General features: G+C 44.9%; 1 protein-coding gene across 10 annotated transcripts in view; it reads left to right on the plus strand.

Moving 5' to 3' along the window:
* The window catches only part of LOC137638420 (uncharacterized), a 547,169-nt gene that overhangs the window by 126,594 nt on the left and 402,338 nt on the right, over positions 1–18,237 (plus strand). For all 10 annotated transcript variants that reach the window (XM_068370479.1, XM_068370478.1, XM_068370475.1 and 7 more), the window contains one exon: positions 10,175–10,237. In XM_068370479.1, the coding sequence (XP_068226580.1) occupies positions 10,175–10,237 (63 nt within the window). The remainder of the gene's footprint in view (positions 1–10,174; positions 10,238–18,237) is intronic.

Consider the following 18,237-nt stretch of genomic DNA (forward strand, 5'->3'; position numbering starts at 1 on the left):
ACTGCCTCCCTAATCGGGGTCGTAATCATCATCGTCATCATCCTTATCATCATTATCATCATCAATAGCAGCAATCAAAGTAAACAGGCCAGGTCATCGACAATCGTTAATCCAAAAAAAGCAGTCTAAATTTGATCAGTTCCAGGCCAGGTCATCAACAGTAATCCACTTTCTAGAAATTTAGTCACTCCAAAGGAGTTAGCCTCACCAAAGGAGGAATCGCAGCTTTGAAAATCAAAAAACACTTCCACGCTGGTCGAAAAAATATATATATAATCCAGCTCTCACACAACTGCCTTATGCTGCAGTCAAATAAAAAAAGCATTCGCTCCGAAACATTCACCACTGTCGTAACCTAACTAAAAAATGTAAACAAACAATCTCATTTGTACCAACAGTCTTTCTCACCACCAACGATCATTAACCTAACTACTTTCGCTCGCTAACACAATATCTCTCTCTCTCTCTCTCTCTCTCTCTCTCTCTCTCTCTCTCTCTCTCTCTCTCTCTCTCTCTCTCTCTCTCTCTCTCTCTCTCACAGGATTTGGCAAAACCAAAAATAAAATAAAACAAAAAATAAATCCTCCACATTGTCCTCCTTGATGGCCTGATAAGCTAGGTCCATCATCTTGGTGACGCATGGAGAGGGGGTTTGCTCATCAACCACGAACATCGTGTATGAGCTCTTGTGGGGTGTGAGCATAGTGTTCACACAATCCCACTCATTCAAAGTGCGAACCCAGGTGGACGGAGCTTGTTCCTTAGGGTAGATGACAGACTCCCTGGGAACTTTGTCTAAACGAATAAGAGCTTCCTCGGTCAAACGAGCGAAGCCGGGAAGGGGAATTGGAGGCCCGGAGGGTAGAACTCAAAGTCCTCAACGGGCCGGGTGCCAAAATCTTCGATGGTCAGCATGCCATCCTTGAACGGAGAATGCAGAGCCACCTTCCACGGATTATTCTTCGTGAATTCCTGGAGCTTAGAGGCGTCGGGGATGGCATCTCACGTAGCAACACAGGTTGAGCCCAGAAAAACAGTTTTCACTTTGTGTCTGATAATTTTCTCTTATTGTCTATTAAATATTTTACCTTATACTGTATTTACAATTTTTTTTAATTATTAGCTCATTAAATTTTAATTGAAATTATTATCCAACATTTGTCCTCAGTTCTTTATTAAAGGGGTGGCATTTTACTTTTGTTTTCCTTATCTCAATCTCAGTAAAAAGATGATGTGTCTGGATCATTAAAGGATTTTGAGCGAAGCGAAAAATCTATTTTTGGGTGAGATGGCCATGTCGTCCTGATGGAAGTTCCTATAGGATAGCTTCCTTGGGTATATTTGACTACGGTGATATTCCCAGAGAATTTACCTTAAGGTATCCAGAATTCTAACTCCTGGAGCAAATATCCCTAAATAAATGAACCAGGGATATCGCAAAATATCAGAGGACGTATTCTTGACACGCCACATAGCAATCTGCACCCCGAACAGAATTGACACTTCGAAGGGGTCAAGTGGCAAGAAAACGAAAAACGAGAAAGAAAGAAGAGCCGCTCGCAAGGTATCTCTCCTCTCTCGTTTCGTATGCGTGCATAGCGCCGCCAACGGCTCCATCTGTATTCCTTGTAGCGATACACGAGGTGCTACAGATACTGTATGTAGGGAGGGGTCCTATAGCCCTTTTTAGTGAAAAAAGGAAGGGCGGGTCCATCAGGACGACATGGCCATCTCACCCAAAAATAGATTTTTCGCTTCGCTCAAAATCCGTTTTTTGGGCTCAAGCCATGTCGTCCTGATGGAAGTATACCAGAGCATTACTGTATCTGTGGATTCTCAAAACGTGCCGTACTCTCAAGAAGGTATTTCCCGGTCAAACTAGACCTAGAGACCTAAGATGTTACCGTCATACATCTTTTCATCTAACCATAGACTATGTTAGTGCTTCCTGCCTCCTACAGGGAAGAGTCGTACTAGACTCTGGAAAAGCCTCGAAGAGTACATATACCTATGTATGAATAACAGACAAGCCAATATAGTGGTCTCACTCTATATCATATAAAGCATAGTTTGTAAAAGAACCACTGAGTCGATATGAAATACTGACCAGTTCTCCGTTCGATTACTGGATTGGACAAAGGTTTATATCCGGGTAGGAGGAAAACTTGCACATCCGCTACCGTCCCCTTAGGGCATGAAGTCCTCCCGCTAGGGGAAAGCATAAACCAATGAAAGATGCTTGCATAAAGGAACAATCTATTAGAATTATCCATGATAAAGTATACATAGTAAACGTAATGCTAAACCATTTCTAGTAAAATGACACAGGCGAAAGAGACGCAAGGTTCACAAGAACTAGTTTATTGACAATCAATAAAAAATAAAACAGGTTAAACAACAATTATACATATATAAGAGGAGGATAATCAACAAATAAGAATAAGTATCATAGTAAACAGAAAAATTTGTTTATCTGAAAGAAAAAACATTAGCGCCACTTTTAAAATACCGAGGTATCAAAATCATAAAAGTCTGTATTACTATTCAGTCACATTAGCGTTGGAAACGCTTGGCACACATGTCTGCACTTATGCTAGGTTCACCTTTGATTATGGAACAGTCAATGTGGGCACCCTAGTGCCCTAACACTTAGTCTGTAGAACAGTCCGTAACTACACACCCACCCCAGAATTAATTGTCTCAATTAATTTCACTGTTCCTCGCAGAGTTAAACAGCAGGTTTAACGACACTACCCACTGCTACCACAGACCTCTTCAGTTGCTCCACTTGCTTCGCATAATGACGAAAGAAAACTCTGGAAGACTTCCAGCCAGTGTATGAGCGAAGATGTTCAAAATCCATACTATTGAAGAAATTTAAGGATGAGGCAATTTTCCTCGGATCGTGACCTGTGGGTGTACTGTCTGGATCCGGTCTGCGAATAAAATAGGTGATTTTCGCCCTTAGTTGTTTCAGAGATAAATTTGAGCCTGATGTTTCTCCCCTGAACAGTTGACCTCCCCTAAAGTCTGAAGTTCTACGAAGATAGACCTTTAGGCATTCCACTGGACATAGAGATGCATCTTTTTTCAGAGGGCAGATTCTCCAGGGACCCCACCTATTGGTGGGCAGCTCGTTCTTAGCGAGAAACGTAGGATCCGGAAACAGGTTCAGTTCTCCCCCATCCAAGAACTGAACACGACCTTCCACTCTCGAGAGGGCTACTATTTCACTAAACCTGGCCCCCGACGCGAGTGCAAACAGAAAAATAACTTTTTGGGTCAAATCCTTTAAAGCACACTCCTCATTGTTCATCAGTGAAGCAAAATGAAGAACTTTATTCAGAGACCATGAAATGGGCTTCGGAGGTGCTGATGGTCTGAGCCTAGCACAGGCCTTCGGAATTTTGTTAAAAATGTCGTTAGAGAGGTCGACCTGGAAGGCATATAAAATGGGTCTTGTCAAAGCAGATTTACACGTTGATATTGTGTTGGCTGCCAAGCCTTGACCATGGAGGTGGATGAAGAAAGATAAGCAGAAGTCCGTCGAGATCTTTTGCGGATTCTTCGCCTTGACAAAGGCCACCCATTTTCTCCATGATGACTCATATTGTCTTCTGGTGGATTTGCACTTATATTCCTCTAGAAAGTCTATACTGTCTTTCGAGATCCCCAAACGTTTTCTCACTGCTAGGGAGAGAAAATCGTGAGCTGCAGGTTCCGGGTTTTCAGTGATGAAGCGCAGACAGTCGACTTCTGAACTCGCTGGGTCAAAACTGGATCTGGTAGTGATAGACACTTCACCCATAGTTCTAATGCTAGAGGGAACCATACGCTGTTCGGCCACTTGTGAGCCACTATTGCCGCTACTCCCTTGAAAGATCTCAGTTTGTCGAGGACCCTCAATAGAAGGTTGTGAGGAGGGAACAGGTAAATCCTGGACCATCTGTTCCAGTCGAGGGATATCGCGTCCACTGCATCCGCTAAGGGATCCTCGTACGGGGACACGTAAAGGGGTAACTTCTTGTTGTCTTTCATCGCAAAGAGGTCTATCTGCAGTTCCGGGACTTGACTCAAGATGAAGGAGAACGATCCTGCGTCTAGGGACCATTCCGACTCTATCGGTGTGAACCTGGATAGATCGTCCGCTGTCACGTTGCGGACTCCTTGAAGGTGAACTGCTGACAGGTACCATTTCTTCTTTTCCGCTAGCTGAAAGATGGCCAACATCACTTGGTTGAGTGACGGTGACCTCGATCCTTGTCGATTCAAACATCTCACTATCACCTCGCTGTCTAGTACCAACCTTATGTGGATCAAGCGGCGAGGGGAGACTTTCTTCAAGGTAAGGAGTACTGCCATGGCTTCCAGAAAGTTTATGTGAAATTTCTTGAATAGATTGGACCAGGTTCCTTGGGCCTTCTTCCGATGAGAATGACCTCCCCATCCCTCCTTCGAGGCGTCGTGTGTGAATAGTCAACGAGGGGGGAGGTGGCTGGAGAAGCACCGACTTCTTTAGTTGCTTGACTTGGGACCAAGGCCTGAGAAGCGTATGTAGACGAGGCGGTACTAGCCTTATCAGATCTCTTCGCGCGTTTGATGCATAATTTCTCCAAACTCCGGTTGCATCCTTTAGCTGTGCTCTTAGCACTGGGTCTGTTACTGAGGCAAACTGGAGAGAACCCAGCACTCTCTCCTGTTCGCGTCTTGATATTCTTTCGGAATCCAGAAGTCTCTTGACAGAACCTGCTATCTCCTTCCTCTTCTTTACAGGGATGGAGAGTTGGTGTGATACTAGGTCCCAGTGGATTCCCAGCCACTGGAACTTTTGAGATGGAGAAAGCCGAGACTTTTTTCTGTTGATCTTGAAGCCTAGATGTTCTAGGAACTGGATCACCTGTAGGGAAGCTTGCAAACACTCTGTCTTGGATGCTGCCCACACCAGCCAGTTGTCCAGGTAGGCTACTACCCGGATTCCTTTTAGGCGTAATTGTTTGAGAGCTGCGCTCGCAAGCTTCGTGAAGATCCTTGGGGCTATGTTTAGCCCGAATGGCATGGCTCTGAAGGCGTAGAGTCTTCGATGTAGCTTGAACCCTAGGTAGGGGGAGAGTTGACGATTGATTGGAATGTGCCAATAGGCGTCTGACATGTCTATGGAGACGGTAAATGCCCGCTTGGGCGGTAAGGTCCTTATGTGTTGCAGTGTTAGAATCTTGAACTTGCAGTTCACTATGAACTTGTTGAGTGGCGACAAGTCCAGAATGACTCTGAGTTTTTCTGAGTCCTTCTTGGGAACACAAAACAGCAGCCTCCCTTGGAATTTGATGGACTTTACCCTTCGGATTACTCTTTTCTCCAAGAGTTCTCGAATGTACTCCTCCAGAACGGGGGTGGAGTGTTGTAAAAATCGTGGGCACGGGGGAGGAGTGCTGTACCAGCTCCAACCCAGTCCATTCTTGAGTAAGCTGTGGGCCCAGGGATCGAAGGTCCAATGATCCCGAAAAATCTGAAGTCTCCCTCCTACCAGTATTATTTCACTTTGGCTGCTGTTGACCTGAGGTCTTGCCTCCTTGACCGCGACCACCCCTAAATCCCCTTCCCCTTGAGGGGCGTCTAGACGAACCTCTGGCTGATCCTCTAGCTCTTGCTCGAAAGGTAGTAGACTGCCCTTCGAATGTTGGGTTAAATGCCGGAGACTGAGTAGTCACGGCTTGGGGTACCCACTGGTACGTGGCCGGGATTTGTGCCACCATCTGGGGCACTGTAGGCAAAGGAAGTTGTTGCTGCTGCTGTCTGGATGGCTTGGCTGGCCGAGAGGGTAGCCTAGGCTTCTTAGTCTTCCTCTTTGGTTGGGGACCCTCATCCGGGGAAGACTTTCTCTTAAGAGATAGGGCCCACTTCTGGAGAAGGTTTCTATTCTCCGTGGCGGCCTTATCCACTACCTCCTTGACCGCTTCACTAGGGAAGAGGTCTTTGCCCCAAATGCAGGAGGAGATTAGTTTCCTTGGCTCGTGCCTCACCGCAGCCGAGGCGAACACGAACTCCCTACACGCCCTCCTAGCTTTGATGAAGCTGTAAAGGTCCTTCGTCACTGTGGCTAGATGTGTCTTAGCCACTACCATAAACATTTCATGGGCTTTGGGGTCACTTGCCATTGTCTCCAGAGTCGTTTGCAGAGACATTGTGGCAGCAAGTCTTTCTTTTGTCTCAAGCTCCCTGCGCAAAAGAAAGTCAGACAGCTTCGGGAGGTTTTCACCGAACTGACGTCCGGCAATATCGGCCTCCAACTTCCCGACTGAGAAGGTAAGATGGACGTCCTTCCAGTCTTTCTGGTCCATGGGTAAGGCCAAGGATAGGGGTTTACACTCCTCCAAGGAGGGACATGGCTTACCCGCCTCGACTGCTTTCAGCACGGCCGTAAACCCTTTCTGCATAAAGGGGAAGGCTCTAGAAGGAGAGGACACAAAGGAAGGGTGCTTCTTACTCAAAGCGGGTACCTTTGAGTTTGTGAAGTCCCTCTCTTTCATTGAGCTTGACATCAAGGCTTGAGCCTTAGCTTGGTCAAAAACTATGACCTCCTTCGGCTCCGTTTCTTCCTTTGAGGCTGGTTCCTTCCTTAGGCGGACATAGCAGTCCGGGTATGACTCCTTGCTGGGCCAGAATTCCACCTCCTCAAGGGGAACTGAGCCCAATTTCTCCGAGATGACAATCTTTCCCGTCGTCATAGGCATGTGCTCGGCATACCTCCAAGGGTTGGCATTCGAGCATAAGGGAAGGTCCTTCACGCTGAGCTTCTTCTGGGGCCCACGTGATGCTGCAAGTCTTCGCATCTCTAACTTCATTGCAGCAGCCTTCTCATTATTTTCCTTCTGCATCTGTTGGATCATCCCAACGATGGAAGAAAGGGTCTTTCCCAGATCCATTGGGAGAGAGGACGATGTTGAGGGAACAGGTTGAGGGGCCTGAACCGGGGTAGCCGACTCATTGTCGAATTCCTCCTCCTCATTGTCTGGAGCCTGGGTCAGCTCCTCTTCCTGGTCTTCTACCAGAAGGTCTTTTTCCGTGTACTCGGACACCTCAGACATCTTATCGTCCAGTTGGATGTCTTGCAGGGCGTCCGCGACTTCAGCATCCACCGGGATTTGAACCAACGGCATCTCCGCTTGAGGCTGGGGAATCACTGCATCCGCTGATGCCTTGGGGAAAAGGTAAGCCCTCATCTTCTCGCTTGGAAGATAGGGACAAGAAGTGTTTTTCTGAAAGCCCCCTACCCAGATACGAAGCTTCTCCCTTGCTGCGTCCCTTGACTCTGCCGTCTTAGGGGAGTCAAATGCCTCGGTAATCAGGTTTGTGCATATGGTACATACCTGCGGGTCCCAATACCGGAGATCACCTTTGGAGACTGCGCATGCTGCGTGCCTCCTACACAAGTCATTTCCGCAGAAGTTCTTGCTGCGGACGTTACAGAATACACTTCCACACTTCGGATGGTCCTCCTGGAAAGAGAAGAAAATTCCCTGAGTATCAAGTGAACCACATATCACTGGATATACATAGCTTAAAGTAACTAAGCTAGAAAGGAAAGAAGGAAAGACACACACTTGTATTTCCTGCCCAGTCAATTGCTGTAACCTTCCAGATAATAAAATTGTATGGTTATTCTATACTAGAGTGACCAATAAGTAATTTCCAGAGGAAAATAGGTGTAGCTCACACCAAAATAAGTAATTTTAAAATACTGGATAGTAGAAAAGAAAGAACTCACTTTCTTTATCTGTATGGTTTCACCAAAGGGCTGTGCAAGACAACACAAGAGTGTTAGAAAAACTTAGTGTTGTAAAATATTCTATACTATAGTTTTTTCCATGCAGTATATCCTATACTGAAAAATACTGGCTACAGTATATAAGATAATGTGCCGGCAGGCACATACCTTAACTTAGTTCCAAAGTATACTACTTTTAGACTATTAGGTGGAAGAACGCTGGCTTGAATACGTGTGCCGGCAACTAAACAAGATAGCACCCGGCTGCCGGCCGCCAATCGTAGCGGCCGGCAGAACTTTGGTGTGTAGGGGCTGCCGGCCGGCAACTAAACAATGATAGCACCCGGCTGCCGGCCGCTAATCGTAGCGGCCGGCAGAACTATGGTGTGTTACTATAGCCGGCCGGCAAGGGTATACTACCAATGCCGGCCAGAAGCAAAAAGAACCAGAGTGGCCGGCAGCCAGGCTAGGGTACAAACACTAGAAGAGAAACAGGATGGATGGCGGGATAAGAGACGGTACTTCCTCATAGCCCGGCAACCAGAAAGAGTGCACATAAGGAAGGGGAGAATATAGATTCAGGCTTCCGTGTCCAATGCCATCTGGCTCTACAGACAAACATGGATGAGAGACCAAGGGAGGTCTGGGGAGCACTCAAAAGAAGAAGGCCTTTGCCGTCCGGCACGCACTGCCGGCCGGCAAGGGACTGAGTCAACTCCACATCCTAACCTATGCTAGGTACAGATGTAGAATGACGGACAGAGATGTAATGGCTAGGCCATCACTAAGGAAAGAGGGGGAAGGGGGAAAGAGGGTCCTGCCAACCTTGCTCTAATAAAGAATCACCCCGCAGCCAAGAAAAACTCATCTTAGCCTAGGGGGAATCCTAGGAGGGAGGCCGACAGTACTTGCCAACTCCATCGGAACCAAAGCAAGGTAGGCGTTGTTATTCATAGAAAAGGAGGATCTCATCCTCCACACTGAGAACAACAACACTGGACTAGTCTGCTAGATCACAAAAAGAAGGAATCATCTCGTACAGAAACCTTCGAAAGTGGTCTAAGGAGGCTAAGCCTCTTATGTCTGCTCTAAGCCTAGCAAGTGAATCTCAATCACAATGCTAGAAAGAAACAGACCCAGACTAAGAACTCTGATGTCCTGCCCCCTCCTGAAGCCAGACTTACTGGAAACAGGAAAGAACAGAGACACCCTAATATAGTTGTATCTAAATGTCAATTCAGATAAACCATTAGGGTTAAGCCCAAGGCTTAAACAGAGGGAAAAGGGATTGCACATATTCTCCGAGGAGAAGAGAGCAACCGGGGAGTGTGAGAAAGTATACTAGGGCCCCATAGGCAACTAGCCTAGGCGCGAAGAGAATCGATTACCTAAATCACCGAAACTCACTCGTATACTATCTTGGAAGAAAATCAACAAAATCTTAAATGTATAAAACTGCCTAAAGCTTCAATAAGATTTTAAAACACTCGGAAATCTGAATATCATGCAGGAAAGTACTAGGTCCAAACGTCTAGGCTACAAGGTCTAGCGTAGGCCAGGATCGGCAAATCATTCGCCAAAACGAAAATACTAATAGCATCATATAAAGAATTCCTATGTAAAGCTAAATAGCTAAAATTATTAAAGCGTAACAGCCGGGAACGTCGCTCTGGCTAACTAAATGGCTCATGCATGGCGAGCGACAGCGTCCAGGACGCCTCCAGTAGGCAACAGCTCTTGTAACGAAAATATCGCTATCGAATTACTGTATCTTAAAATCACCAAGAGCTTACATTTATACATAAAAGAGATAATACTCAACTTATCAGAGGCAGAAGAAGTTGGAGAAAGCATCATTATGTTGAAAATAATCCAAGAAATGCGAGATAACACAGGGAAAACACTGAGTTGTTGAGCTACACAAAAATGAATACAGATGGTGCCGTCGGCAGCGCTATGCACGCATATGAAACAACAGAGGAGAGGTACCTTGCGAGCGGCTCTCCTTTCTTTCTCGTTTTTCGTTTTCTTGCCACTTGACCCCTTCAAAGTGTTAAATTCTGTTCGGGGTGCAGATTGCTATGTGGCGTGTCAAGAATACGTCCTCTGATATTTTGCGATATCCCTGGTTCATTTATTTAGGGATATTCGCTCCAGGAGTTAGAATTCTGGGTACCTTAAGGTAAATTCTCTGGGAATATCACCATAGTCAAATATACCCAAGGAAGCTACCCTATAGGAACTTCCATCAGGACGACATGGCTTGAGCCCAAAAAAGGTATTACTGTTTATGTACAATGTAAGCTGATCATTAAGGTATTACTGTTTATGTACAATGTAAGCTGGAAAGTAATATTCCAGTACATATTTAAATATTTACTTTTCATATAAAGTAATATGAATTTTCAGTTTCAGACACCGACATGGATGAAGGAGGAGAAGATGGATCATTCTCAGAATTAGGCAATCAAAGTATGTATTAAAGCAGAATATTTTGCATGAGAAATTATATTATACTGTACAAAATTACGTTAGAAGGTAGCTAACAATTGGTTTAGTTTGAAAAAAATTATACTGTACAAAATTACATCATAAGGTAGCTAACCATTGATTTAGTGTAAACCATGGAGTTAGGACAGGATAGGTGATACAGTGGTACCTCTACATATGAATTTAATCCGTTCCACAACCGACTTCAGGTGTAGAAAATGTTCGGTTGTAGAAATGAATTTTCCCATAAGAATACATTGAAATAGGATTAATCCGTGGTTGAGCCCAAAAACCTATGATAACTCATTGATAAATTACTGCACATAATTACACATGACAATAATGCACACTAAATTAGATAATCGTCGTCGTCGTCGTCGTCGGCGGCGGCGCCCACTCGTGTCCGAGTATTGGGTTCTGTCGTTAGCCATCAGCCTCCTATCTATGGGGTGGGTGCTTATGCCTGATGTGGCTGTTAAGTCCTAGTCTGTGGTGGAAGAGTCGCGGACAGTGTTCACAAGGGAGGGTAGGTGGTGGGTGGGGCTGTTCTAATTGCTCTTTCCTTCTTCTCCTCCTAGCCTCCTCATTTTGTCTCCTCCTCTCCTCGAAGTCCACGGTGCCATGGTGTACTGTACTTCTCCAGGTTTTCCTGTCCCTGGCTGTTTCTTCTCATGAGGAAGGATCGATGTCAGTTAGAGCCAGGGTGCGCTTTAGTTGATCTTTATAGCTCATTTTCGGGGCTCCTTGTGGTCTGGTGCCCTGGGTCAGTTCTCCGTAGAATATTTTCTTTGGGAGCCTAGATGGATCCATCCTATGCATGTGTCCTATCCAGCGGAGGCGGTGGTGGATGATGGTGGCCTCCACGCTGGTCAACGAGGCACGTTCTAAGACTTCAATGTTGGTGGTGTGGCTCTCTTAGGGGATTTTCAAGATCTGCCTCAGTTTCATTTGTTGGAAGCGTTCTAGGTTTTTAATATAATTTCTATATAGCGTCCATGTTTCACATGCTTACAGGAGCGTGGAGAGGACTACTGCCCTGAACACCATTATTTTGGTGGTCATTGTCAGTGTGTGATTGTTAAATGCGCGGCATTTGAGTCGGCCAAAGGCGGAGTGGGCTGCCCTGATCCTGTTCTCCACGTCCTTTTTGCTTGTGGGAGCTGATGTTAGGATGCTCCCTAGGTAGGAGAACTGGTCCACCTGTTCTAACGGTTGGTCATTCATTGTGGTATTGAAGTTTGGGAGCATCAGTCCTGGTGGATGTTGGACGAGGGTCTTGGTTTTATCTGTGTTGACTTGCATCCCAAAACGTTCGTAGGAAGAGTTGTATGCGTCAGCTAACGACTGCAGGTCCTCTGCCGTCTGACCTGGGGTGGCATTGTCGTCAGCATACTGCAGTTCTCGCACTGCACACAAGGTGGTCTTGGTTCTGGCGCGGAGTCTGGCGAGGTTGAAAGCGCCTCCATCCATGCAGAAACGTAGGTCGACTGAGGGTGTGTCTGGGGGAATCTCATTGAGCATTGCAGCGGTGTATAGCGAGAAACACGTTGGGGCCAGAACACAGCCCTGCTTCAGGCCGCCGTTGATGGGGAATGGGTCTGAAAGAGAGTTCTGGTGGCAGACTCTCCCAACCATTCCGTCATGGAGGGCACGCACCAGCTTGACAAAATCGGGTGGGCAGGCATATCTTTTGAGGACAGCCCACATGGCAGGTCGAGGTACTTTGTCGAAGGCCTTTTTCAAATCCCAGAAGATGAACATTATGGGCTGTTGTTGTTCGAGGCTCTTCTCTTGTAGTTGTCGCGCACAGAAGATCATGTCTATGGTCCTGCGGGAAGGTCGAAAGCCGCACTGGGACTCTGGCAGGACGTCTTCTGCGAGAATAAGGAGGCGGTCAAGGAGAATCCGAGCGAAAATCTTACTCGCGATGCTTAGTAGTGATATTCCCCGGTAGTTGTTACAGTTCTCCCTGTCTCCCTTCTTGAAGATGGTAACGATGTTTGCATCGCGGAAGTCACTGGGGAGGGTCTTGGTCTCCCATATTTTCAGTATAAGGAGCAACAAACGGTTCCTCACCGCGAGTGAGGAGCTCCAACGGGATGTTGTCTGGCCCTGGGGCTTTGCCGGGCTTCATGCGCTGCAGGGCCTTGTTGAAGTCATGGATGGAGGGTGGTAGTGCCGTCCAGTGACGGACGGGATCCTGCGGGGTCATTCGCAGGAGATCGTCTGGGGTGTCTGCTTGGTCATTGAGGAGGTTCTCAAAGTGAGACCTCCACCTGGCCAGGATGCCCTCGCTGTCGGTGATGGTCGTGGCCCCATCCGCGTCCTTCAGGCTGCCCACTGATGACCGTGTGGGACCGAATATTTCCTTTGTTGCTGCAAAGGAAGTATAGATAATAGACATGTAAAAAAGAATAATTATAAAGAAATAATAAATAAGAAACGAGTTTTCAGCGTCACTTTACCTTAGAAAGTCCAGCGCAGGTGTCGGTCTTGCTATGCAGAGAGGAGACGGACGGGCGGCGAGGAGGTAGAGAGGGTGACTACGATAAACGTACACTACCCTAACTTATTCTAACTTACACTAAGTGAACTTTAACCTAACTTAGCTTATTTATTTTTTTTATTTTATATTTTTTTTTACATTTTCTTTTTTTCTTTTTGATGATTAATTTGAATCACTTTCACTCTACACTTAAAATTGATTGAATTTTTTTCTCTTCAATCTTTGCCATTTTCTTTGTTTCACTTTCTTTTGCTTCACTCTTTGCCGTTTTCTTTGAACCACTTCCTTCCTATTCGTCACGAGTTCGCTTCGTAGTTTTTTTAAAGAAGCTATCGATAGAAAGTTGCTTGGTACAGCTTTTCAGAATGTTTCGAAAATAAGTTAGGGAAACATCATTAAACTGCGCAACTACACGACAAACCTGCAATTTTTTGGGATGGTATTTGTCGATGAAGTCGACCACCACATCTTGATATTTTCCTAACAGCTCTTTTATTTGCGCCGAACCTAACACATACCTCATCACTCATGTGCTCAGACATAGCATGGAGTTCCTTGAGCTCCTCTGTAGTAAGTTCGTCGTGATGTTCTTTTGGAAGTTCACTCACGCGGACGCCACGCTCATGCTTTTCAATAATTCCTTGCTTTACTTCTAAAGAAAGCATTTCCTTATTCCTTTTCTCATCACTACCATTACCACTTGCGAAACTAAGCCTTTTAGGACCCATGATTTACGTAAAATACCGTAAAAGGATGAACGTAAAAAATCACGATTAAAACACAGTTAATAGCAGAACGCACAGGGCACAACCACACGAAGCCGATGAGAACAGAGGAATGTCCCAAGCCACGCTAATTGAGGGTCCCTCCGAGGTAGAAATGCTGCCTTCTATCAGCAGAAATAAAAAATACATCCGGCGTTATGAGTACCATCTACGTGTACTGATATTGTTTACAGTACTTCGGTGTCGAAAAAAAATTCGGGTGTAGAGTAGGAACGTGTTTGAATTGTACTTGGCGTGTCGAAAAATTCGGATACAACCGGTACGACGAAAATTGCTTGCTTCGTGTGTCGAAATAAAATTCGGGTGTAGAGTTGAAAAATTGCTCGAATTTTACTTCGGGTGTTGGAAAATTTGGATGTAGATACGTTCGTGTGTAGAGGTTCCACTGTATTTGTTTTAAAAGCAAACCCATAACTTACTACTATTTCATTTGTCATGAAATGCTACTCTGAGAAACCTTTTGTGAAAGAAGAAATTATGTATTAGCATATGATCTTGGAGCTTTTGCAGTAGATCCAGTAAGTTTCCAGTGGTTGATTCAACTATTATTTCTATGAAACGCCTGTGATGTTCTCAGTGCGTCTCTCCCAAGGCAGTTTAAATGCTGATACCTACCCTGAAATTTAATAATTTCACGTTTTCTCTCATCCTTGAAAATTCCTAACCCTCTAGTTAAGTCAGGGGTTTTCAAATTTTTTACTTGTCAATCCCCAAATGATGTTTCAAATTTCTATTGACCCTTAGCTTAGCATATAGTAATTCAAGGAAAAATAAATGCCAATGTCAAAATCAATTTGAGAAATACCCTATATTTGTTTAGTACTTGTCATGCAGTATGATAAAAAGGTAACACAGTAAGAAAACGGATTTTGAGTGAAGCGAAAAATCTATTTTTGGGTGAGATAGCCGTGTCCTCCTGATGGAAGGTTCCTATTGGTAGCTTTCTAAGGGATATTTGGCTAAAGTGATATTCCCAGAGAATTAACCTTTAGGTCTCCAGAATTCTAACTCCTGGCACGAATATCCTTAAAATTTCTCTTAAGGATATCGCATGATATCAGGAGACGTATATCTTGATACGACACAGCAATCTTCACCCCGAATAGCGTTTTCGTTTTGAAGGGGAAAAGTGGCAAAAATAGAAGAGGAGCCGTTATCAAGGTTACCCTTCCTCCCATACTACTACGAGTATCTAGATGGCGCTGTATCCAAGATGGCGCTTATTCCTTGTAGCATTGAGCATGGTGCTACAGATATAGTAATTTCAGGAGGGATCCTGCCAAGGCCTTTTCTATAGAAAAAGAGGGCGGGTCCATCAGGACGACATGGCTATCTCACCCAAAAATAGATTTTTCGCTTCGCTCAAAATCCGTTTTTTGGGCTCAAACCATGTCGTCCTGATGGAAGTTTACCAGAGAATTACTAGAAAGTACTGTATCTGTGAATTTTATAGGTGCCTCAACCTTGGGACAAATCTTCCTGTGGTCATCCAGACCATTGAGACATATGACGTTACCGTTATACGTCATTACTACTAATCAAAGACAATGTTAGTGCTTCCTGTCCCCTGCAAGGAAGAGTCATACTAGACATTAGGGAAGGGGTCTCAAGGTTTGCATATAGTGTATGAACAAACATAGCATCAACTATATATACAAGAGTCTCACGATTTGTATATGGTGTTGGAATATGACATCAACTAGATATACAAGAGTCTCACTGTTTGTATATTTGTGCTGGAACATAGCATCAGATAGATATACAGTACAAGAGTCTCATGGTTTGTATAATGTATCGGAACATAGCATCAACTAGATATACAAAAGTTTCACTGTTTGTATCTCATGTTGGAGCAAAAGTATCAGCTGTATATATTGTCCAGACATACAATATTATGCAGTTTTACTTAGGTTAGAAAAATTCTGGCTTGTACTTTGTTCTATCAATTTTAGGGCTAAATAAGATGCAATTACACATTGATATACATTTATTAACAATAAATGACCAGCATAAAGTAACATGTGTAATATATGTTAATATATTTAATGAGAAATATACCTATTCAACATAATACAGAAAAAATTTTGTTTCCACCTGAAAGGGAAAAATTGATTAGTGCGACACTTGAATTTGAAAATTTAATAAAATTTTCTAGTATATTTTTCTGTAATGTTGGATATCAACACTGTGTAAAGTACACACGGCACGGGTGTTATCTGTATATTTCTCCACCTTAAATAATTTGAACAGTCTTTAGTGTCACCATGGTGACACTCACTTAACAAGTATTGCACTGGAAGGTGTCAACACCTTTACCCGAAAATTGAGAGTCCCAATCAATTCACTGTTTTAACACACTACCTGCCGCCACCACAAAATGCTTCATCTCATGCACCTGTTTTACATAATGTATATAAAAAACTCTGGATGACTTTCATCCAGTGTATAAGCGAATATACTGAAAAAAGTTCAGTGATGAAGCAATTTTCCTTGGATCATGACCTGTGGGTGTACTGTCAGGATCCGCTCTGCGAATAAAGTAGGTGAGCTTCGCCCTCAGTTGTTTTAGGGATAAGTTTGATCCTGAAGTTTCTCCTTTGAAGAGCTGTCCTCCCCTGAAGTCTGAAGTTCTTCGAAGATAGACCTTTAGACATTCCACTGGACACAGCGAGACATCTTCCTTCAGAGGGCAGATTCTCCAGGGACCCCATCTCTTAGTGGGTAGCTCGTTCTTAGCGAGAAAGGTGGATCAGGAAAAAGATTCAGTTCTCCCGCTTCTGTGAACTGAATATGGCCCCATCTCTGGATAGGGCCACTATTTCACTAACTCTAGCCCCCCGAGGCTATAGCGAACAGGAAAAGGACTATTTGAGTCAGATCCTTAAGAGAGTAATCTTCACTGTTCCCTGTTGAAGCATAGTGTAGGACCTAGTCCAAAGACCCTGAAATGGGCTTCGGAGAGGCTAGAGGCCTGAGTCTAGCACATCCCTTAGGGATCTTGTTGAAGATTTCATTCGACAGGTCTACTTGGAAGGCGTATAGCAGAAGTCTAGTCAGAGCCGACTTACACGTAGTTATTGTGTTGGCTGCCAGACCTTGTCTATGAAGGGGGATAAAGAAGTACAAACAAGAGTTCATTGAGATTTCTTTTGGTCGTTTTGCTTTGATGAAAGCAACCCACTTTTTTCCAAGACGATTCATATTGTCTCATAGTTGACTTAGAGTTATATTCTTCTAAGAAGTCTATACTGCCTTTTGAGATCCCAAATCTTTTCTTTATCTCTAAGGAGAGAAAATCATGAGATGAAGGTTTTGGGTACTCTGTGATGAAGCGAAAACAGTCGACTTCTAAACCTGTTGAGATAGTGCTGGGTCCTTAAGAGGGACCAGCCTTAGCTTCAGTTCCATTACCAGGGGAAACCAGTTGCTCTTTGGCCACTTGGGAGCCACTAGAGCTGCCGTTCCCCGAAAGGATCTCAGCCTATTGTGGACCTTCATTAGGAGATTGGTCGGAGGGAACAGGTAAATCCGGTTCCATCTGTTCCAATCGAGGGACCTGGCGTCCGTCGCCTCCGCTAGAGGGTCCTCGTATGGGGCTACATATTGAGGTAGTTTCTTGTTGTCGCTCGTCGCGAAGAGGTCGATCTGCAGTTCCAGGACTTGATGCAAGATAAAAGAGAATGAGTCTGCATCTAGGGACCATTCTGACTCTATCGGCTTGAGCCTGGATAGAGTGTCTGCTGTCACATTGCAGAACCCTTGAAGGTGAACTGCTGACAAATGCCATCTCTTCTTTTCCGCCAGGCGGAAGATGGCCAATATCACTTGGTTGATCTGTGGCGATCTTGAGCCTTGACGGTTCAGACATCTCATTATCACTTCGCTGTCCAGGATCAGCCTGATGTGGGCTGATCTGCGAGGGGAGAGTTTCTTCAACGTCAAAAGGACTGCCATTGCCTCCAAAATGTTGACGTGAAAGGTCTTGAATAGAGAAGACCAGGTCCCTTGGACTTTCCGTTGATGGGAGTGACCTCCACATCCTTCCGTCGAGGCATCCGTGTGGATGGTCACCGATGATGGAGGTGGTTGCAAGAGCACAGTCCTCTTACGACCATGGCTTGAGAAGTGATGGTAGTAAGGTCGGTATTGGTCTCCTTTGATCTCTTCGAGCGTTTGATGCGTATCTTCTCCAGACTCCTGACGCATCTTTTAGTTGTGCTTTTAGCACTGGATCTGTCACTGCTGCAAACTGAAGAGAGCCCAGTACTCTTTCCTGTTGGCGTCTTGAGATCCTGTTGGATTTCAGTAGTCTCTTGACAGATCCTGCAATCTCTCTCCTCTTCCCTGGGGGAATGGAGAGATGGTGTGACTTCAAGTTCCAATGGATTCCCAGCCATTGAAACTCTTGAGCTGGAGAAAGTCGAAACTTCTTGATGTTGATCTTGAATTCCAGATGTTCTAGGAACTGGATCACTTTTTTGGATACTTGCTGAAAAGCCGTCCTGGATGCTGCCCACACCAGCCAGTCGTCCAGGTACGCTGCTACCTGAACGCCTTCTAGGCGTAGTTGTTGAACGACTGCGTCTGCAAGTTTCGTGAAAATCCTTGGGGCTATGTTTAGTCCGAAGGGCATGGCTCTGAAGACATACTTCTTCTTCTGTAGCCTGAATCCTAGGTAGGAGGAGAGGGGG

Source organism: Palaemon carinicauda, chromosome 3 (genome assembly GCF_036898095.1).
Source record: "Palaemon carinicauda isolate YSFRI2023 chromosome 3, ASM3689809v2, whole genome shotgun sequence".
NCBI classification, from domain to species: domain Eukaryota; kingdom Metazoa; phylum Arthropoda; class Malacostraca; order Decapoda; family Palaemonidae; genus Palaemon; species Palaemon carinicauda.